General features: G+C 43.6%; 1 protein-coding gene across 2 annotated transcripts in view; it reads left to right on the top strand.

Annotated features, from left to right (window-relative positions):
- Positions 1-22,092, top strand: part of LOC106565973 (regulator of G-protein signaling 3) — a 200,272-nt gene that overhangs the window by 9,717 nt on the left and 168,463 nt on the right. The window contains exon 2 of one of the 2 annotated variants that reach the window (XM_014133716.3): positions 14,008-14,075. In XM_014133716.3, coding sequence (XP_013989191.3) covers positions 14,061-14,075 — 15 coding nt within the window. In that variant the 5' untranslated portion in view covers positions 14,008-14,060. Of the gene's footprint in view, positions 1-13,642; positions 14,076-22,092 lie in introns of those variants that run through there. The other variant, XM_014133701.3, reaches the window with a different exon arrangement.

The following is a 22,092-nucleotide window of genomic DNA, read 5'->3' as shown; positions in this document are numbered from 1 at the left end:
TTAGATATGTCAATGTCCTGGGAAATGTTCTTGTTACTTAAAATGTCATGCTAATCACATTAGCACACGTTAGTTCAACCGTCCCGTGTGGGGACACCGATCCCGTAGAGGTTAATTCATTGGTGAATGGACTCTACAAGGTGTCGAAAGCATTGCATAGGAATGCTGGCCCATGTTGACTCCAAGGCTTCCCACAGTTGTGTCAAGTTCACTGGATGTCCTTTGGGTGGTGGACCATACTTGATACACACGGGAAACTGTTGAACGTGAAAAATTCAGCAGCGTTGCAGTTCTTCACATAAACCGGTGCTCCTGGCACCTACTACCATACCCCGTTCTAAGGCACTTAAATATTTTGTCTTGCCCATTCAGCCTCTGAATGGCACACATGCACAATCCATGTCTTATTTAATCAGTCTCCTCCCGTTCATCTACACTGATCGAAGTAGATTCAACCATTGACATCAATAAGGGATCATAGCTTTCACCTGGAATCACCTGGTCAGTCCATGCCATGGAAAAGCAGGTGTCCTTAATGTTTTGTACACTGAGTGTATGAAAACTTCATTAATTATTATTAATATTATTTTTTTGTATAGTAAAAATCACTAAGCTAATCTCTGTAAACTGAATTTTAAGCCTCGAACAAACTATGCTGAACCCTAGACAAATACATTTCCTTCAGAAAGTATTCATACCCCTTGACTTATTCCACATTTTGTGTTACAGCCTGAATTTAAAATGTATTAAATATATTTTAATTCTCACCCATCTACACACATTAATCCATAATGGCAAAGTGAAAACATGTTTTGAAGAATTTAAAAAAACATTTTTTAAATTGATTGAAAATGAAATATAGAAATATCTAATTTACATATAGTACCAGTCAAAAGTTAAGACACACCTACTCATTAAAACGTTTTTTCTTTATTTTTAATATTTTCTACATTGTAGAATAATAGTGAAGACATCAAAACTATGAAAAAACACATATGGAATCATGTAGTAACCAAAAAAAAACAGTTAAACAAATCAATACATAGATATTTTATATTCTTCAATGTAGTCACCCTTTGCCTTGATGACAGCTTTGCACACTCTTGGAATTCTCTCAACCAGCTTTACCTGGAATGCTTTTCCAACAGTCTTGAAGGAGTTCCCACATATGCTGAGCACTTGTTAGCTGCTTTTCTGTCACTCTGCGGTCCAACTCATCCCAAACCATCTCAATTGGGTTGAGGTCGGGTGATTGTGGAGGCCAGGTCATCTGATGCAACACTCTATCACTCTCCTTCTTGGTCAAATAGCCCTTACACAGCCTGGAGGTGTGTTGGGTCATTGTCCTGTTGAAAAACAAAGCACAAACCAGATGGGATGGTGTATCGCTGCAGAATGCTGTGGAAGCCATGATGGTTACATGTACCTTGAATTCTAAATAAATCACTGACAGTGTCACCAGCAAAGCACCCCCACACCATCACACCTCCTCCTCCATGCTTCACGGTGGGAACCACACATGCGGAGATCATCCATTCACCTACTCTGCGTTTCGCAAAGACATGGCGGTTGGAACCAAAAATCTCAAATTTGGACTCATCAGACCAAAGGACAGATTTCCACCGGTCTAATGTCCATTACTCGTGTTTCTTCGCCCAAGCAAGTCTCTTCTTCTTATTGGAGTCCTTTAGTAGTGGTTTCTTCGTAGAAATTTGACCCCGAAGACCTGAGTCACGCAGTCTCCTCTGGACAGTTGATGTTGAGATGTGTCTGTTACTTGAACTCTGTGAAGCATTTATTTGGGCTGCAATTTCTGAGGCTGTTAACTCTAATGAACTTATTCTCTGCAGCAGTGGTAACTCTGGGTTTTCCTTTCCTGTGGCGGTTCTCATGAGAGCATGTTTCATCCTAGCGCTTGATGATTTTGCGACTGCACTTGAAAAATCTTTAAAAGAGCTTGAAATATTCTGGATTGACTGACCTTCATGTCATAAAGTAATGATGGACTGCCGTTTCTCTTTGCTTATTTGAACTGTTCTTGTCATAATATGGACTTGGTATTTTACCAAATAGGGCTTTCTTTTGTGTACCACCCCTACCTTGTCACAACACAACTGATTGGCTCAAATGCATTAAATTTAATTGAAATTTAATTGAAATTTATTCCAGGTGACCCACCTCGTGAAGCTGTTTGAGAGAATGCCAAGAGTGTGCAAAGCTGTCATCAAAGGGTGGCTTTTTTGGTTTATACATGATTCCAAATGTGTTATTTCATAGTTTTGATGTCTTCACTATTATTCTACAATGTAGAATATAATAAAAATTAAGAAAAACACTTGAATAAGTAGGTGTGTCCAAACTTTTTAAATTTTAGATTCACTTTTGGCAGCAATTTTAATAAGGAATTGTTTGCAAATGTATTAAATACATAAGTATTCAGACCCTTTGGTATGAGACTCGATCTTGAGCTCAGGTGCATCCTGTTTCCATTGATTATCCTTGAGATGTCGACCTGTGGTAAATTCAATTGATTGGACATTATTTGGAAAGGTACACACCTGTCTATATAAGGTCCCACAGTTGACAGTGCATGTCAGAGCAAAAACCCAGCCATGAGGTCGAAGGAATTATCCGTAGAGCTCCGAGACAGGATTTTATCGAGGCACAGATCTGGGGAAGGGTACCAAAACATTTCTGCAGAATTGAAGGTCCCCAGGAACACAGTCGCCTCCATCATTCTTAAATGGAAGAAGTTTGGAACCACCAAAACTTCCTAGAGCTGGCCTCCTGTCCAAACTGAGCAATCGGAGGAGAAGGGCCTTGGTCAGGGAGGTGACCAAGAACCCGATGGTCACTCAGAACTGAGTGGTCACCCTGACCACTCAGTTCTGCTGTGGAGATGGGAGAAACTTCCAGAAGGACAACCATCTCTGCAGCGTGCCACCAGTCAGGCATTGGACTCTATGTAAACTGGAAACCACATATCCTGAGGCTGCATTTATTGTAGCCGTGGATTTTAACAAGGCTAATCTGAAAACAAGGCTCCCCAAATTCTATCAGCATATCGATTGTGCTACCAGGGCTGGTAAAACCCTAGACCACTGTTATTCTAACTTCTGCGATGCATATAAGGCCCTCCCCCACCCTCCCTTCGGAAAAGCTGACCACGACTCCCTTTTGCTGCTCCCAGCCTATAGACGGAGACTAAAACAGGATGCACCCACGCTCAGGTCTGTTCAACGCTGGTCCGACCAATCGGATTCCACGCTTCAAGATTGCTTCGATCACGTGGACTGGGATATGTTCCGCATTGCGGCGAACAACAACATTGACGAATATGCTGATTCGGTGTGCGAGTTTATTAACAAGTGCATCGGTGATGTTGTACCCACAGCGTCTATTAAAACATTCCCCAACCAGAAACCATGGATTGATGGCAGCATTCGCGCAAAACTGAACGCACGAACCACCGCTTTTAATCAGGGCAAGGTGACTGGAAACATGACCGAATACAAACAGTGTAGCTATTCCCTCCGCAAGGCAATCAAACAAGCTAAGCGTCAGTATAGAGACGAAGTGGAGTCGCAATTCAACTGTTCAAACACGAGAGGTATGTGGCAGGGTCTACAGTCAATCACGGACTACAAAAGAAAAACCAGCCCCGTCGCGGATCACGATGCCTTGCTCCCAGACAGACTAAATAACTTTTTTGCTCGCTTTGAGGACAATACAGTGCCACTGACACGGCCCGCAAAACCTGCTGGCTCTCCTTCACTGCAGCCAACGTGAATAAAACATTTAAACGTGTTAACCCTCGCAAGGCTGCAGGCCCAGACGGCATCCCCGGCCGCGTCCTCAGAGCATGTGCAGACCAGCTGGCTGGACTTCCTGACGGGCCGCCCCCAGGTGGTGAGGGTAGGTAACAACATCTCCACCCCGCTGATCCTCAACACTGGGTCCCCACAAGGGTGCGTTCTCAGCCCTCTCCTGTACTCCCTGTTCACCCACGACTGCGTGGCCATGCACGCCTCCAACTCAATCATCAAGTTATCAGACGACACTACAGTGGTAGGCTTGATTACCAACAACGACGAGACGGCCTACAGGGAGGAGGTGAGGGCCCTCGGAGTGTGGTGTCAGGAAAATAACCTCACACTCAATATCAACAAAACAAAGGAGAGGATTGTGGACTTCAGGAAACAGCAGAGGGAGCAGGCCCCTATCTACATTGACGGGACAGTAGTGGAGAGGGTGGAGAGTTTTAAGTTCCTCGGCGTACACATCACGGACAAACTGAAATGGTCCACCCACACAGACAGTGTGGTGAAGAAGCCACCTTCAGTGCCTCTTCAATCTCAGGAGGCTGAAGAAATTCGGCTTGTCACCAAAAACACTCACAAACTTTTACAGATGCACAATTGAGAGCATCCTGTTGGGCTGTATCACCGCCTGGTACGGCAGCTGCTCCGCCCACAACCGGAAGGCTCTCCAGAGGGTAGTGAGGTCTGCACAACGCATCACCGGGTGCAAACGATCATCAAGGACAACAACCACCCAAGCCACTGCCTGTTCACCCCGTTATCATCCAGAAGGCGAGGTCAGTACAGGTGCATCAAAGCGGGGACTGAGAGACTGAAAAACAGTTTCTATCTCAAGGCCATCAGACTGTTGAACAGCCATCACTAACATTGAGTGGCTGCTTGCCATCATACTGACTCAACTCCAGCCACTTTAATAATGGAAAAATGTATGTAATCAATTTATCACTAGCCACTTTATATAATAATTATATACCCTACATTACTCATCTCATATGTATATACTGTACGCTATACCATCTACTGCATCTTGCCATCTTGATGTACTGTATCACTAGCCACTTTAAACAATGCCACTTCATATAATGTTTTCATACCCTACATTACTCATCTCATATGTATATACTGTAGTCTATAACATCTACTGCATCTTGCCATCTTGATATAATGCATCACTAGCCACTTTAAACAATGCCGCTTTATATGTTTCATACCCTACATTACTCATCTCATATGTATATACTGTACTCTTACCATCTACTGCATCTTGCCTATGCCGTTCGGCCATCACTCATTTATATATTTTTATGTACATATTCGTATTCATTCCTTTACACTTGTGTGTATAAGGTAGTTGTTGTAGAATTGTTAGGTTATATTACTTGTTAGATATTACTGCATGGTCGGAACTAGAAGCACAAGCATTTCGCTACACTTGCATTAACATCTGCTAACCATGTGTATGTGACAAATAAATGTGATTTGATTTGATATGGTAGAATGGCCAGCCGGAATCCACTCCTCAGTAAAAGGCACATGACAGCCCACTTGGAGTTTACCAAATGGCTCCTAAAGACTCTCAGACAATGAGAAACAGGATTCTCTTGTCTGATGAAACCAAGATTGAACTCTTTGGCTTGAATGCCAAGCGTCACGTCTGGCGGAAACATGGCGCCATCCCTACGGTGAAGCATGGTGTTGGCAACATCATGCTGTGGGGATGTTTTTCAGCGGCAGGGACTTGGAGACTAGTCAGGATCGAGGGAAAGATGAACGTGCTTCCCGAGTGGCGTAGTGGTCTAAGGCACTGCATCACAGTTGCTAGCTGTGCCACTAGAGATCCTGGCTCTGTCGCAGCTGGCCACGACCGGGAGACCCATTGGGCGGCGCCAATTGGCCCAGCATCATCTGGGTTAGGAGAGAGTTTGGCCGGCAGGGATGTCCTTGTCCCATCACGCTCTAGCGATTCCTGTGGCGGGCCGGATGTATGCACGCTGACACGATCGCCAGGTATAAAGTGTTTCCTCCGACACATTGGTGTGTCTGGTTTTCGGGTTAAGCGGACCTTGTGTCACGGAGCAGTGCAGCTTGGTTGGTTCGTGTTTCGGAAGATGCATGCCTCTCGACCTTCGCATCTCCTGAGTCTGTACGGGAGTTGTAGCAATGAGACAAGACTATTACTGCCAATTGGATACCATGAAATTGGGGCGCAGTGTGCTCAGGACCTCAGACTGGGACAAAGGTTCACCTTCCAACAGGACAAGGACCCTAAGCACACAGCCAAGACAACGTGGGACTGGCTTTGGGACAAGTCTCTGAATGTCCTTCATTGGCCCAGCCAGAGCCCAGACTTGAACCCGATCAAACATCTCTGGAGAGACCTGAAAATAGCTTTGCAGCAATGCTCACCATCCAACCTGACAGATCTTGAGAGGATCTGCAGAAAGGAATGAGAGAAACTCCCCAAATACAGGTGTGCCAAGCTTGTAGCGTAATACATATCTACCTCAATTACCTCGTACCCCTGCACATTGGTACTGGTACCCCTTGTATATATAAGTTATCGTTACTCATTGTGTATCTATTACTACTTTTATTATTACGTGTTTTATTTTTCTATTATTTCTCTATCTGCATTGTTTGGAAGGGCCGTAAGTAAGCATTTCACTGTTAGTCCACACCTGATGTTTATGAAGCACGTGAAGAATAAAATGTTATTTTATTTGATATGTTTTCCCAACATTTCAATTGAGTCAGTCTGGGGCTCGCCAAAAGCTAAACTCCTGTTGGGGATGATGTCATGTTCTTGTGCCATGTCCTTGTGCCAAGGGAGTGAGACACCGAACCCAAGACTGCTCATTTGGGCTCTCTCCCTTTCCCACTCCCTTCCCCTTTGTCTCCCTGATCTGTCTCATTTTTTTGTCTCTTTATCACTCTCATTTGGTCCTTTTTTAAAATCTGTTTTCACCTGTGTCACATTTTCTTACTTTCAGCTGTCCCTTTTTACAATACAAGGTTAAGGCCTGTATGAATTGTTATTGGTTTCCTTTCACCGCATCAAGGTGGTGGCATCTTACAATATTTATGATATCACATTAATACGGTACAGTATGTTAAATCGATTCACCTTAATGAATGTGTCATTATCACTCTATTCTCCCTGTGTTTAAACCAACCCACCCAAACCCTCCATGTCACAGACTGAGACAGTGGGATTACCAACAGATTGATTGACATGACTCATAATCCCCATGGGCATCTTGACCTCCGGCAGAAACAGGAAATAAGACATCTGCCAATCATAATGGCTACTGTCTGCCCAGTCGCCCTAAATGTCCCCGTCTCGTTGCGTAGTCCCGTGTGGCATGATGAGTCAGTCACCCTCAGTTTGGCTGAGCAGAAATCCTGCCTGTCTGTCTGTAGTACTCTGCTACATTGTGTTTATTTATCTGTTAGCGCTGGTTGGTGTCATCGTCTTTGAGTCGCTTTCAGCTCCCCTGCTTTTCCTTCACAGTGGGCTGTTATTGTGCAGTTAACCCAACCATAACAAGATGTAATTTCATCCCGACCATCACTTTGTGTTTGTGTGTGTGCTTCGCTTTCCTTTTTCTCTCCTCCCCTCTCTGGCATATAGCTGTGACTTTAGGCTTCGGGGAGAATACTGTTTCATTCCATGTCTCTGCGCTTGCCTGCTTGTTTAAATGTCCTATTTTCCCTTGATTTACCCAGTACCCAGGGCTCACCAGTCACATCCTGGTAATATGACTTCTTTCCCTGGTAATGCGTCAGTAAGCATCTGATGGGTTACTATATCCAAGGCACTGGTGGTTAATGTGTTTTCACATCCTCTCTCTCATTCCCTTGTTCTCTCTTTCTCTATCTTCTCTGTCTCGCTCTCTCTCTCTTGCTCTCTCTCTCTCGGTCTGTCTGTCTCTATTTGGTGCAGCCTCTGCTCTGACCTCTTCTGTTAGAGGTAGCATTCCCTGACGGTTAGATGTGGTCAAGTGTGACAATGGGTCCTTTTCAAATGCCCAAAAGATGCTCTTCCCACCTCTCCAATTCACAGCCACACTAATAAATAGGTTTGGACTGCCTCATCCAGGGTCAGAGAGAGAGAGGTGGGGAGGGGGGGTTATTTTCTGCATTATGCATCTTCCTTTTGATGCAAAACCCAGCACTGGTGTGCATGGCCGACGAGCTCTACCCACTGGGCGCACCATGTCATTTCAACGTGAACATTTGTGTCATATTTAGTTGAGATGTTGATCAATGAGATTTCAACCTTTAATCACCCACACAAAAATACAGCCAGAAGTTTGTTGAACTCCATTATATCGCTATGCTTTCGACCATCTAAAAGCCCAACCAAATTCCAATGGAAAAGCAAGGTCTGATTTTTGGTTTAGTTGTCATCTAAATGTGTTATCAGAGTGCTTTCAACCATTTAAATTCACAACAAAGTTGAAATTGGAATACATTGTCATATATTTTGTATTTATAACAACTGTGTTATCAATCTAATAGCACAACCAAATTACATGGATTGCAGTTGAGATGACATTAAAAGTACATGTGCAAGTGATCAATGCGGTTTGAGATTCTGCACATATTATTATAGCAATTGTGAATTGTAGACAAATTGTGAATTGTAGACAAATTGTAAATCGTGGAAAAAGGATAGACAAACTGGACTTAAAGCCAGACTAAGGGGCGGCAGGTAGCCTAGTGGTTAGAGTGTTGGGCCAGTAACCGAAAGGTTGCTAAATCAAATCCCCGAGCTGACATGGTAAAAAATCTATCATCCTGCCCCTGAACAAGGCAGTTAACCCACTGTTCCTAGGCCGTCATTGTAAATAAGACTTTGTTCTTAAGTGACTTGCCTAGTTAAATAAAGGTTAAATATAAAATAAGTTAGTGGCACAGATGGACAATCCAAGCAGAAGATACATTTCCTTCAAATGTTGATATTTGGTTGTGTTCAATATCCAGTTTGTCTACAAATTCATAATTGATATGTTAGATTCACGTCTCCATCTCAACCAACAATCAAAGTTAAAGAATAAGACTAAATCCAATCTAATCAAACTTTAAATGCACTTGAAATAAAGTTTGATTTAATTTAGTCCTTAATTTAGTCCTTTCACTTAGATCTTTGGTTAAGATGGAGGTGAAAATTCAACTTATGATTAACTTGAAGTTTATTTTGAATCCAACCAAAGCTTGAAACCCTAGAACTATATGTATTGTCTATTTTTTGTTAAACCAATTGAATTGAATTGAAACAATAGCTGTTAACACCTCTTAAGGATCCGCTCCTTTTTTTTCAATTATCACCTAAAATGACATACGCAAATCTAACTGCCTGTAGCTCAGGACCTGAAGCAAGGATATGCTTATTCTTGAGACCATTTGAAAGGAAACACTTTGACGTTTGTGGAAATGTGAAATCAATGTGGGAGAATATAACACATTAGATCTGGTAAAAGATAATACAAAGAAAAAACGTGTATTTTTTTTTTTTTTGTACCATCATCTTTGAAATGCAAGAGAGAGGCCATAATGTATTATTCCAGCCCAGGCACAATTTAGATGTTGGCCACTAGATGGCAGAAGTGTATGTGCATCGTTTTAGACTGATCCAATGAACCATTGCATTTCTGTTCAAAATGTTGTATCAAAACTGCCCAAATGTGCCTAATTGGTTTATTAATAACTTTTCAAGTTCATAACTGTGCACTCTCCTCAAACAATAGCATGGTATTCTTTCACTGTAATAGCTACTGTAAATTGGACAGTGCAGTTAGATTAACAAGAATTTAAGCTTTCTGCCAATATCAGATATGTCTATGTCCTGGGAAATGTTCTTGTTACTTACAACCTTATGCTAATCACATTAGCCTACGTTAGCCCAACCGTCCTGTGGGGGACCCACCGATCCTGTAGAGGTTTAATGACTTCCCAAATGCTATACAGGCATAGTGCAAAATGTTGAAGACATTGTGTTTCAAAGGTAGAAATTCAACATTTAAACAACACTTTAAGTTCATGCCTTTTAAAAAAAAATCCAATGTATTTCCAAAAGTGGCAACCAACCATTGATGCCAATGAGAGAGAGAGTTTCAATCACAATCTCAGTTACATCTTGTTTAGTCTTCAGAATATTTTTAATTGAATTTAAACATAATACACTGCTCAAAAAAATAAAGGGAACACTAAAATAACACATCCTAGATCTGAATGAATGAAATAATGTTATTAAATACTTTTTTCTTTACATAGTTGAATGTGCTGACAACAAAATCACACAAAAATAATCAATGGAAATCCAATTTATCAACCCATGGAGGTCTGGATTTGGAGTCACACTCAAAATTAAAGTGGAAAACCACACTACAGGCTGATCCAATTTTGATGTAATGTCCTTAAAACAAGTCAAAATGAGGCTCAGTAGTGTGTGTGGCCTCCACGTGCCTGTATGACCTCCCTACAATGCCTGGGCATGCTCCTGATGAGGTGACGGATGGTCTCCTGAGGGATCTCCTCCCAGACCTGGCCTAAAGCATCCGCCAACTCCTGGACAGTCTGTGGTGCAACATGGCGTTGGTGGATGGAGCGAGACATGATGTCCCAGATGTGCTCAATTGGATTCAGGTCTGGGAAACGGGCGGGCCAGTCCATAGCATCAATGCCTTCCTCTTGCAGGTACTGCTGACACACTCCAGCCACATGAGGTCTAGCATTGTCTTGCATTAGGAGGAACCCAGGGCCAACCGCACCAGCATATGGTCTCACAAGGGGTCTGAGGATCTCATCTCGGTACCTAATGGCAGTCAGGCTACCTCTGGCGAGCACATGGAGGGCTGTGCGGCCCCCCAAAGAAATGCCACCCCACACCATGGCTGACCCACCGCCAAACCGGTCATGCTGGAGGATGTTGCAGGCAGCAGAACATTCTCCACGGCGTCTCCAGACTCTGTCACATGTGCTTAGTGTGAACCTGCTTTCATCTGTGAAGAGAACAGGGCGCCAGTGGCAAGTTTGCCAATCTTGGTGTTCTCTGGCAAATGCCAAACATCCTGCACGGTGTTGGGCTGTAAGCACAACTCCCACCTGTGGACGTCGGGCCCTCATACCACCCTCATGGAGTCTGTTTCTGACCGTTTGAGCAGACACATGCACATTTGTGGCCTGCTGGAGGTCATTTTGAAGGGCTCTGGCAGTGCTCCTCCGGCTCCTGCTTGCACAGAGGCGGAGGTAGCGGTCCTGCTGCTGGGTTGTTGCCCTCCTACGGCCTCCTCCACGTCTCCTGATGTACTGGCCTGTCTCCTGGTAGCGCCTCCATGCTCTGGACACTACGCTGACAGACACAGCAAAACTTCTTGCCACAGCTCGCATTGATGTGCCATCCTGGATGGGCTGCACTACCTGAGCCACTTGTGTGGGTTGTAGACTCCGTCTCATGCTACCACTAGAGTGAAAGCACCGCCAGCATTCAAAAGTGACCAAAACATCAGCCAGGAAGCATAGGAACTGAGAAGTGGTCTGTGGTTACCACCTGCAGAACCACTCCTTTATGGGGGTGTCTTGCTAATTGCCTATAATTTCCACCTGTTGTCTATTCCATTTGCACAACAGCATGTGAAATGTATTGTCAATCAGTGTTGCTTCCTAAGTGGACAGTTTGATTTCACAGAAGTGTGATTGACTTGGAGTTACATTGTGTTGTTTAAGTGTTCCCTTTATTTTTTTGAGCAGTATATAACATTCGTCTATGGTTCAGCCATAGCATTTATGTTGTTTTCAGCCATATTAGTAGAGGCAAAAATCATCTGCTATGTCTACCACTGAAATATACGCTACTGGACTTCATGACCCAGGGCTCTTTCGAGCCATGACACCTCATCAGATACTTATCATTGTGTGAGTGTCACAGGGTTTTCAACACCCCATCTCTCCCATTGACACCCAAGGCAACGTGTGTTTTGGTGCCCAGCACTACCATTATGGCCTCATGCTTGAGGTGATCTTAAACGACTGAGAAAGAAGTCTGCTTGATGGAGAGAACATTCTCTCGTTCTCTCCATCAATTGTTTATTTGTTTGGAGTGTGAAAGGGGGCAAGGATGTCAAGAGAGTGAGGAGTGCTTCCTACGATATTTGGGGAGAGAGAAAGGTGTTTTATGGCCCGACAGCGCTGTGGCAAGACTGACTGACTGTGGCCAATGGCCAACACTATTCATTCCTCCTTACACATCTCTCCCTCTCTCCCTCTCTCTTTCTCTCTCACGGTCACTCTCACTCTCTCCTTGACTCTCATTTACTCTCCAACAATTTTTTTCTCTTTATTTCTGTCTCCCCTACTTTTTTGATCCTCCTCTCTCTCTCTCTGTCTCCATCTTGTACATTCTCTCCATTTCTTCAGTGCCCCCCTCTCTGTTTAGAGGCTGTTCCTGGTGTGTTGTTATGCTGGCGGACAGTCTTGTATGCCAGTAGGTGTGTGTGCGTGTGTGTGTGTGTGTGTCCCTTCACTCGTAATGATTAATGGTCATCCAGACAAAGGGCCGATGGATGTGCAGGTTGGCTCTCTGGGGCCCCTCTGAGTTGGGATTAAAGTGACGAAACTCTTAGACTCCTGCTTGAAGTTCGCCCTGTTACCCCTGCAACCCGCCTGCGGGATGGGAGAATGTCCTCAGGGTGAATGACAGGGCTGTAGGAGAACTAATTGTGGCAGGGCAGGTGTGTGTGTGTGTGTGTGTGTGTGTGTGTGTGTGTGTGTGTGTGTGTGTGTGTGTGTGTGTGTGTGTGTGTGTGTGTGTGTGTGTGTGTGTGGTGTGTGTGTGTGTGTGTGTGTGTGTGTGTGTGTGTGTGTGTATGCACGCTTCTGTGTTTAATGGATGTGTGTGTCTGTGCTAATGCGATTATGATAACTCCTCACGAGGCTAGCGCAATGCTGGGCAGGAGAGGGGGGTGTTTCCATGGGGTGGATGAGTTTGAAATCAAATCTCACCATCTGCATGAGGAACAAGAGAGGGAGAAAGGGAGAGAGGGAGAGGGAGATAATGAAATATAGAGCAGGAAAGAGCGAGAATGGCAAAGAGCGTAAGAAAATAAGAGAGAGTGTATTTCCGTATAGAGTGACTTGGGGGAGAGAGATACAGCTCTGTGTATAAGGAAAGAGAGAGAGAGAGACAGGGAGAGAGATACAGCTCTGTGTATAAGGAAAGAGAGAGAGAGAGAGACAGGGAGAGAGATACAGCTCTGTGTATAAGGAAAGAGAGAGAGAGACAGGGAGAGAGATACAGCTTTGTGTATAAGGAAAGAGAGAGAGAGAGAGGCAGGGAGAGAGATACAGCTTTGTGTATAAGGAAAGAGAGAGAGAGAGAGGCAGGGAGAGAGATACAGCTTTGTGTATAAGGAAAGAGAGAGAGAGAGAGAGGCAGGGAGAGAGATACAGCTTTGTGTATAAGGAAAGAGAGAGAGAGAGGCAGGGAGAGAGAGAGTTGCTGCTCTATGCATAGAGAGGGAGGGAGGGAGGGAGTAAAGGAAGGGAGGGAGGGAGGGAGGGAGGGAGGGAGGGAGGGAGGGAGGGAGGGAGGGAGGGAGGGAGGGAGGGAGGGAGGGAGGGAGGAAAGGAGGGAGGGGGAGCAGGCATCAGCATTGTGGGCCAGCTGAATGATTCCTTTATGAGGAATGGTTAAAAGGACATCGGGGGCGAGGCCCCATCACCATGGTAACCTCACAGGAGCCCTCGAAGGAGAGATAATGGAGTGAGAGGGAAGTTCCTTTTCTTTTTACCCCCTCCCTCCCTCTCTTGTGTTCTTCTCCTCTCTTGGCTAGTTGGGCGCAACCTCACACCTTAGCAGAGTTAGCCAGAGTTGGAAGTTCTGTTTGTGCTTTATTAGAGGGGTCCTAACTGACAACACACACCAAGGCAGCCCAGGGCAGGCTTCATACATTGCCTTGTAACGTACAGAAACTTTTTGGGCTGCAACATATTGCCATTGTTTTTGGCAGCCTCAAATTTGGGACTTTATCTTGCATCTGCAATATATTGAGGAGTTTTTTGGTGGCATCTTGTTGAGAATAAGAGCAAGTTCCCCTGTTGGTGCCCTGAAGGTCCAGAGACAGAGAGGCAGAGATGTTCTCTAAAGGCAGTGTCTCAGCCTGTGACTCTTTTGTATTTCTTTCAGAGGCTCCGTTGTCAAACCATGGTGCTGCCTCCGAGACCACAAGCCCTGAGAATATGCAATGCTTAACGGTGAGTGACTATTTTAGAACTTTCTCTCTATGTGTCTTGTGCCTGTATGTACTGTATATCTGGGTATCTGTTTGAGACATGGAGCTGTGTGTGTGTGTGTGTGTGTGTGTGTGTGTGTGTGTGTGTGTGTGTGTGTGTGTGTGTGTGTGTGTGTGTGTGTGTGTGCTAGTCTCTCTTTTCATCACATTTCATATTTTTGAGGAATCGTCATAAACGGACAATACGAAAGAGCTCAAAAATAAACATAACATTTTTTTGTGAGTATGTGTGTGTATGTGTGAGTGTGTTTGCATGCATGCGTTTGTATGTGTGCATTATTTATAGCTAGGCTTTGTGTGCAGATGTTAAGAAAATGCCAGAATGTTGTGAAGTATGTAATCCCGTGTTGCACAGAGTTGCCATGGACTTGTAAATAGAAGCATACACATGCAATGACAGACAAGTAGTGTAATGTTGTAATTGGTCGCATGCATGTGAGTTATATTGAGAAGAGAAGATTGTTGTTGATGTTGAGAGAGAGAGAGAATGCCCCGTTTGTCATTTATGATGGTCATTCTCTGACCATGTTCTTAGAGAGCAGGAGATAAAGAGAGGGAGAGTTGAGAGGCAGATAGAGAGAGAGAGGGAGAGTTTAGAGGCAGATGTTGAGAGGGAAATGGAGAGAGGGAGAATTGAGAGGCAGATGTGGAGAGGGAGAATTGAGAGAGTGGGTTGAGAGGGAGATGGGGAGATAGAGAGAGTGTGATGGGGAGAGTTGAGAGGGAGATAAAGGCAGGGAGAGTTGAGAGGGAGATAGGGAGAGTTGAGATGGAGAGAGGGACTATTGTGAGGGTGAGTTGATGGGGAGATAGAGAGAGGGAGAGTGATAGGGAGAGTTGAGAGGGAGAGTAAAGAGGAAGAATACAGCGTGTTTGTGACCTTCTTCACTTAATGATGCATATACAGTGGGGAAAAAAAGTATTTAGTCAGCCACCAATTGTGCAAGTTCTCCCACTTAAAAAGATGAGAGAGGCCTGTAATTTTCATCATAGGTACACGTCAACTATGACAGACAAAATGAGAAAAAAAATCCAGAAAATCACATTGTAGGATTTTTAATGAATTTATTTGCAAATTATGGTGGAAAATAAGTATTTGGTCACCTACAAACAAGCAAGATTTCTGGCTCTCACAGACCTGTAACTTCTTCTTTGAGACGCTCCTCTGTCCTCCACTCATTACCTGTATTAATGGCACCTGTTTGAACTTGTTATCAGTATAAAAGACACCTGTCCACAACCTCAAACAGTCACACTCCAAACTCCACTATGGCCAAGACCAAAGAGCTGTCAAAGGACACCAGAAACAAAATTGTAGACCTGCACCAGGCTGGGAAGACTGAATCTGCAATAGGTAAGCAGCTTGGTTTGAAGAAATCAACTGTGGGAGCAATTATTAGGAAATGGAAGACATACAAGACCAATGATAATCTCCCTTGATCTGGGGCTCCACGCAAGATCTCACCCCGTGGGGTCAAAATGATCACAAGAACGGTGAGCAAAAATCCCAGAAACACACGGGGGGACCTAGTGAATGACCTGCAGAGAGCTGGGACCAAAGTAACAAAGCCTACCATCAATAACAAACTATGCCGCCAGGGACTCAAATCCTGCAGTACCAGACGTGTCCCCCTGCTTAAGCCAGTACATGTCCAGGCCCATCTGAAGTTTGCTAGAGAGCATTTGGATGATCCAGAAGAGGATTGGGAGAATGTCATATGGTCAGATGAAACCAAAATATAACTTTTTGGTAAAAACTCAACTCGTCGTGTTTGGAGGACAAAGAATGCTGAGTTGCATCCAAAGAACACCATACCTACTGTGAAGCATGGGGGTGGAAACATCATGCTTTGGGGCTGTTTTTCTGCAAAGGGACCAGGACGACTGATCCGTGTAAAAGAAAGAATGAATGGGGCCATATATCGTGAGATTTTGAGTGAAAACCTCTTTCCATCAGCAAGGGCATTGAAGATGAAACGTGGCTGGGTCTTTCAGCATGACAATGATCCCAAACACACCGCCCGGGCAACGAAGGAGTGGCTTCATAAGAAGCATTTCAAGGTCCTGGAGTGGCCAAGCCAGTCTCCAGATCTCAAACCCATAGAAAATCTTTGGAGGGAGTTGAAAGTCTGTGTTGCCCAGCAACAGCCCCAAAACATCACTGCTCTAGAGGAGATCTGCATGGCGGAATGGGCCAAAATACCAGCAACAGTGTGTGAAAACCTTGTGAAGACTTACAGAAAACGTTTGACCTGTGTCATTGCCAACAAAGGGTATATAACAAAGTATTGAGATAGACTTTTGTTATTGACCAAATACTTATTTTCCACCATAATTTGCAAATAAATTCATAAAAAATCCTACAATGTGATTTTCTGGATTTGTTTTCTCATTTTGTCTGTCATAGTTGAAGTGTACCTATGATGAAAATTACAGGCCTCTCTCATCTTTTTAAGTGGGAGAACTTGCACAATTGGTGGCTGACTAAATACTTTTTTCCCCCACTGTAAAACACATGCTCAAGTGCTGTTATGGTGCTCACAGCAGTTTCTCATGCTATCTGCATTTAAGTCTATCTATACGTAATGGGGCCAATGGGAGAGTTGAGAGGGAGAGTTGAGAGGGAGATAAGGAGATATAGAGAGGGAGAGTTGAGAGGGAAATGTTGAGGGAGAGTTGAGAGGGAGATAAAGAGAGTGTGTAGAGAGGGAGATAAAGAGAGGGAGAGTTGAGCTGGAGATACAGAGAGGGAGAGTTTAGAGGGAGATAGGGAGAATTGAGAGGGAGATAAAGAGAGTGTGTAGAGAGGGAGATAAAGAGAGGGAGAGTTTAGAGGGAGATAAAGAGAGGGAGAGTTGAGAGGGAGAGAGGGAGCTAGAGAGAGGGAGAGTAGAGAGGGAGCTAGAGAGAGGGAGAGTAAAGAGGGAGCTAGAGAGAGGGAAAGTTGAGAGGGAGATAAAGAGAGGGAGCTAGTGAGAGGGAGAGTTGAGAGGGAGATAAAGAGAGGGAGATGTAGAGAGGGATATAGATTGATAGAGAGTAGAGAGGGAGATGTAGAGAGATAGAGGGAGTGTACAGAGTGTTTGTGACCCTCTTCACTTAATGATGAATTTAAAACACATGCTCAAGTGCTGTTATGGTGCTCACAGCAGTTTCTCATGCTATCTGCATTTAAGTCTATCTATAATGGGCCAATGTGTGACATTAGGATCATCATTTGAAAATGGTTTGAAACAAAATCAAAAATATTTTCATGTATACTTAGAGGGAAAAAAGGGAATATGCAAATTGCCCATAACTCATAGGCCTAGGATTACACATCCTTTAAGCAGGGTTCATAAAGACATTGGCAAATCAAATTCAAGGACTTTCAGGGACATTTTCAAGCACTTCATTGTAATGTTCAAGGACCTCAATATCATACAATTGTATAATTTATATAATTGTACAAATAGGGCCTAATATAGACGTCCCCCAACAAAAAAGCATGCAAAAAGTGTAAAAAAAAAGGTAGGCCATTACCACTTTAAGAATAATTCTTTTTTAGGCCTTGCCAATGCAGTGATATAACAATTATTAATATTGCATTCTAAAATGTGAGAATAATGTGGACCTTTCCTTGACTAAATAGACTGGATGCATGGAGATTTTTCTGTAGCCTATGTGGCTGATGCAGGCAAACATAACAAAGCCATTATTAGCGGTAGCATTAGTCTCACCATTTGAATCTCACCATCGCTGTTTTTATCATCTCACTAACAGCTCAAAAATGAAATCACAGATAATTATAAGGGAGGAGGAGAACTGATAAATTGGCTTCAATAATGGCCTATTCCAGTACTTAACTTTTTGAGCTCCAAATTCAAGTTATCTACTTCAAGCCCCTTGTATTGTTTAAAATTGAAGGTGTAACATGGAAACAAAATGTATTTGTCATGTTATTTCATTACCTGATCTTATTGTGAATAAGCCCACTAGGCTATGTCATTGTTTTGTCATTATATCCACAATTATTAAAAGGAATAGTGTAGCACAATAGTCTATCCTAGACAATTGCACACAGTACACTAGAGCTGTGTTTGAATACCCATACTAACATACTACATACTTAATGAGTATATACTATATACTACATACTATATACTATTAGTTCGGTATCCTTTCAGTTGAGTGTACTAGTGCTTCGCCTGTGTTACCGTAAGTTGAAACTGTTGCTGTAAGGTATGCGTAACTGGCTGCAGGGAAGTCAGGCGCAAGAGAGCCGAATTTGGGTAGCAAACGGAGCCCTTTATTACGGCGAACAAACACACTACACAAATACGGGTTAACATAACCCGGCGCAAACCAGTCTAACGTGCACATACACGCAACAACAAACAATTTCAGACACAGACATGGGGGGAACAGAGGGTTAATGATGGAATGTAAACCAGGTGTGTGGGAAAACAAGACAAAACAAATGGAAAATGAAAGGTGGATCGGCGATGGCTAGAAGACCGGTGACGTCGACCGCCGAATGCCGCCCAAACAAGGAGAGGAACCGACTTCGGCGGAAGTCGTGACAGTTGCTATGCACCTTCTTGCTAGCTTGTTAGCATAACAAATTACTAGCTAGACATCTTACGACTTCATTGACAATGTCCATTGAGAATGCACAACGACTATACCACTTAGCTAAGCTAAGAATGACGTGAATAATCAAGTCAATAAACGTTGGGTAGTAAGTTAAATAGTATATGTTTAATATACTGGCAAGTTCGATTTTTGTTATATATATATATATTTTTTACTAATAATTCAGGACATCTTTCGATGCAATAGTAGCCAACTAACGTTAGGCAGCTAGATAACATATCGGTACATATAAGTAACTTCTGTAATGAAATGCTATGTGTTTCGTAAGGCTAGCGTAGCCAACAAATAGTCAGCCAACATAGCGTGTAATGTAACTTATTTCAAAAGTCATTACTTAATTACATTGCTCAACATTTTCTTAACATTTGTCATAATTAAAGTGGCAAGAAAAAGTATGTGAACTCTTTGGAAATACCTGGATTTCTGCATAAATTGGTCATAAAATTTGATCTGATCTTTATCTAGGTCAAAACAATAGACAAGCACAGTCTGCTTAAACTAATAACACACAAACAATTATAAGTTTTCATGTCTTTATTGAAGACAGCATGTAAACATTCACAGTGCAGGGTGGAAAAAGTATGTGAACCCTTGGATTCAATAACTGGTTGACCCTCCTTTGGCAGCAATAACCTCAACCAAACATTTTCTGTAGTTGCGGATCAGACCTGCACAACGGTCAGGAGGAATTTTGGTCACTCTACGATTCTTCTTAACCTTATTGAGCATTCTCCACTGTGCTCTTGCAGTCATCTTTGCAGGACGGCAACTCCTAGGGAGAGTAGCAACAGTGCTAAACGTTCTCCATGTATAGACAATTTGTCTTACAGTGGACTGATGAACATCAAGGCTTTTAGAGATACTTTTGTAACCCTTTCCAGCTTTATGCAAGTCAACAATTCTTCTCAGAAATGGCTAATATTTGAATGTTACCTGATGCTAGCAAGTTATTGATTTCATTAACCTTATTTCTAAGGCTACATACATGTATATTAATATGGGCCATTTTCAGCTCTTTCCTGGGTAGCTTTTCAGAGATTGGACAATGAGCCTGTCATAGGGAGGGTGGACAACGAGCCTGTCATAGGGAGGGTGGATAATGAGCCTGTCATAGCAGATGTAAGCAATGTCTCTACGCGCTCTTGCAGCTTTCATGGTTGGATAAGTTCTTTCCTCTTCTGGAGCACAGCTTCATGATTGTCCTCCTTGAGGAAGATATACGTTCCTCTCAAGTTCTTGGCTCTTTCAGCTACCTTGTCCTTGAACCTCAAGAACTTGACCACTATTGGTCTGGGCCTGTGACCTGGGCCGGTGGTGGATTTCCCAGTACTGTGGGCGCACTCCACCTCAATCTTCCTGTGGTCCATCTTCAATTTTCAGAGATAATTTCCCTCACTTTGTCCTCAGACTCCATCCAGGTCTCGTGGAGATTCTGCAATTCCGTCCACAACCATGTTGTTCCACCTTGATTGTCCCTCAAGATAATCTGATTTATCCATCATTGTTATCATGGATTCACATATAGAACTGAAATCCTCTCTCAATGAACTACAGATTGCTGTCATCTTGCCGTTCTTCTGTTTGAACTCATCGAGCTGACCCTGGGATAACTGTTCTTCAGGTCCTGGACTTCTCTGGTCAGGTCGTCTATTCTTTTATTAGTTGAATCCACTAGTATTTGGACCAAACACTTGAAGCTATTTTCTTGTTGTAACAACTGCCTGTAGAACTCTTTTTGTTTGCATAAAATATCCTTCACCTGTGATAGAGAGATACCAGTCTCCTCAACGGTACTCCCACCGGCGTTGGTCTTTGTCATGGTAGTTAGCAACTTAGGTTACGCTGTTACTCCTCACAGTTCCAGGCAGGGCAGGTTGCAGGGAAGATTGAAAACAACAAACAGCAGGGATCTAGACAGCCACAAACCCGGGACAATCCGTGGTCTCATCCACAATTGCTAACTGCGTCACGGGCTGTGTTCAAGCCCTCAAGAAAACCCCACTAGTAGCTAGCAGTTCAAAATGCCAAAATCGAGCTCTCCCTTGTTCTGCGTTCAACAGGAAGTGAGGATGGGCGATGTACTTTGTATTTTGGCAAATTGCAATATGACATCCGGGAAGTTTTGGCATACTAATTATGACCAATATGCACACTACATACTCAATTTACGTCACAAGTAGTTTGGTTAGTGTGGTTAGTATGAGTATTCGAACACAGCTTATGTGTCCAATCTAAAGCACAAAAACATATGAAACATGTACACATTACCTTGATGCTTTCTCTGTTAAATCTAACGACAAGACTACGAGACACCAAAATATTCTATCAATGACTTATCAACAGCTGTAACAAGTTGTCCAGTGTAGGAAATCCTCACTGGTACCCTAGAAACTCCCATTTTCCACGGTTGCTTACTGATTCACTAGCTACACCGAAATCTGTTGCTGGTTCTGGTTGCACACAATCATTTCAAGCGACAAATTCACATCAACTTTTTCTCATTCATTTTCTCTAAATGTTTACTGTTGGATCACAACCCTGGTTCTGCAACAAACAGTTGTTTGAAGTGTGCATTTGAAGAGGGGCTATAATGCCGTGCTAAATGACAGACATTTACATCCATTTTTGAGCGCTCTCCTCCCTCTCTCTCCCTCTTTCTCTCTTTTCTCTTGTTGGCTGATGTGAGCGGTCTGTGTGGGGTGTTCTCCTGAGACCGAGTTAAAGAAGGGCAAAGAACATTCACAGGCTGAATGTGGAACTGTTGGGATTTCTGCTTTTCCAGGCTTTTCCCTGACTTGTCCGTGGTTTTCTTTACAGTATGTTCCTGTTCTACACTCCTCTCTCTCTCTCGCTCTGTCTCTCTCGCTCTCTCGCTCTGTCTCTCTCGCTCTGTCTCTCTCTCTCTCTCGCTCTGTCCCTCTGTCTCTCTCGCTCTGTCTCTCTCTCTCTCTCGCTCTGTCCCTCTGTCTCTCTCGCTCTGTCGCTCTGTCTCTCTCTCTCTCTGTCTCTGTCTCTCTCTCTCTGTGTCTCTCTCTCTGTCTCTCTCTCTCGCTCTGTCTCTCTCGCTCTCTCGCTCTGTCTCTCTCGCTCTCTCGCTCTGTCTCTCTCGCTCTCTCGCTCTGTCTCTCTCTCTCTCTCTGTCTCTCTCTCTGTGTCTCTCTCTCTGTCTCTCTCTCTCGCTCTGTCTCTCTCGCTCTCTCGCTCTGTCTCTCTTGCTCTCTCGCTCTCTCTCTCTCTCTCGCTCTCTCTGTCTCTCTCTCTCTCTGTGTCTCTCTCTCTGTCTCTCTCTCTCTGTGTCTCTCTCCCTGTCTCTCTGTCTCTCTCTGTCTCTCTCTCTCTCTCTC

The sequence above is a fragment of the Salmo salar genome, chromosome 01, assembly GCF_965601325.2.
Source record: "Salmo salar chromosome 01, fSalSal1, whole genome shotgun sequence".
In the NCBI taxonomy this organism is placed as follows: Eukaryota; Metazoa; Chordata; class Actinopteri; order Salmoniformes; family Salmonidae; genus Salmo; species Salmo salar.
Note: the sequence above shows the minus strand (reverse complement) of the source record. Positions and strands in the feature narration are given on the sequence as shown.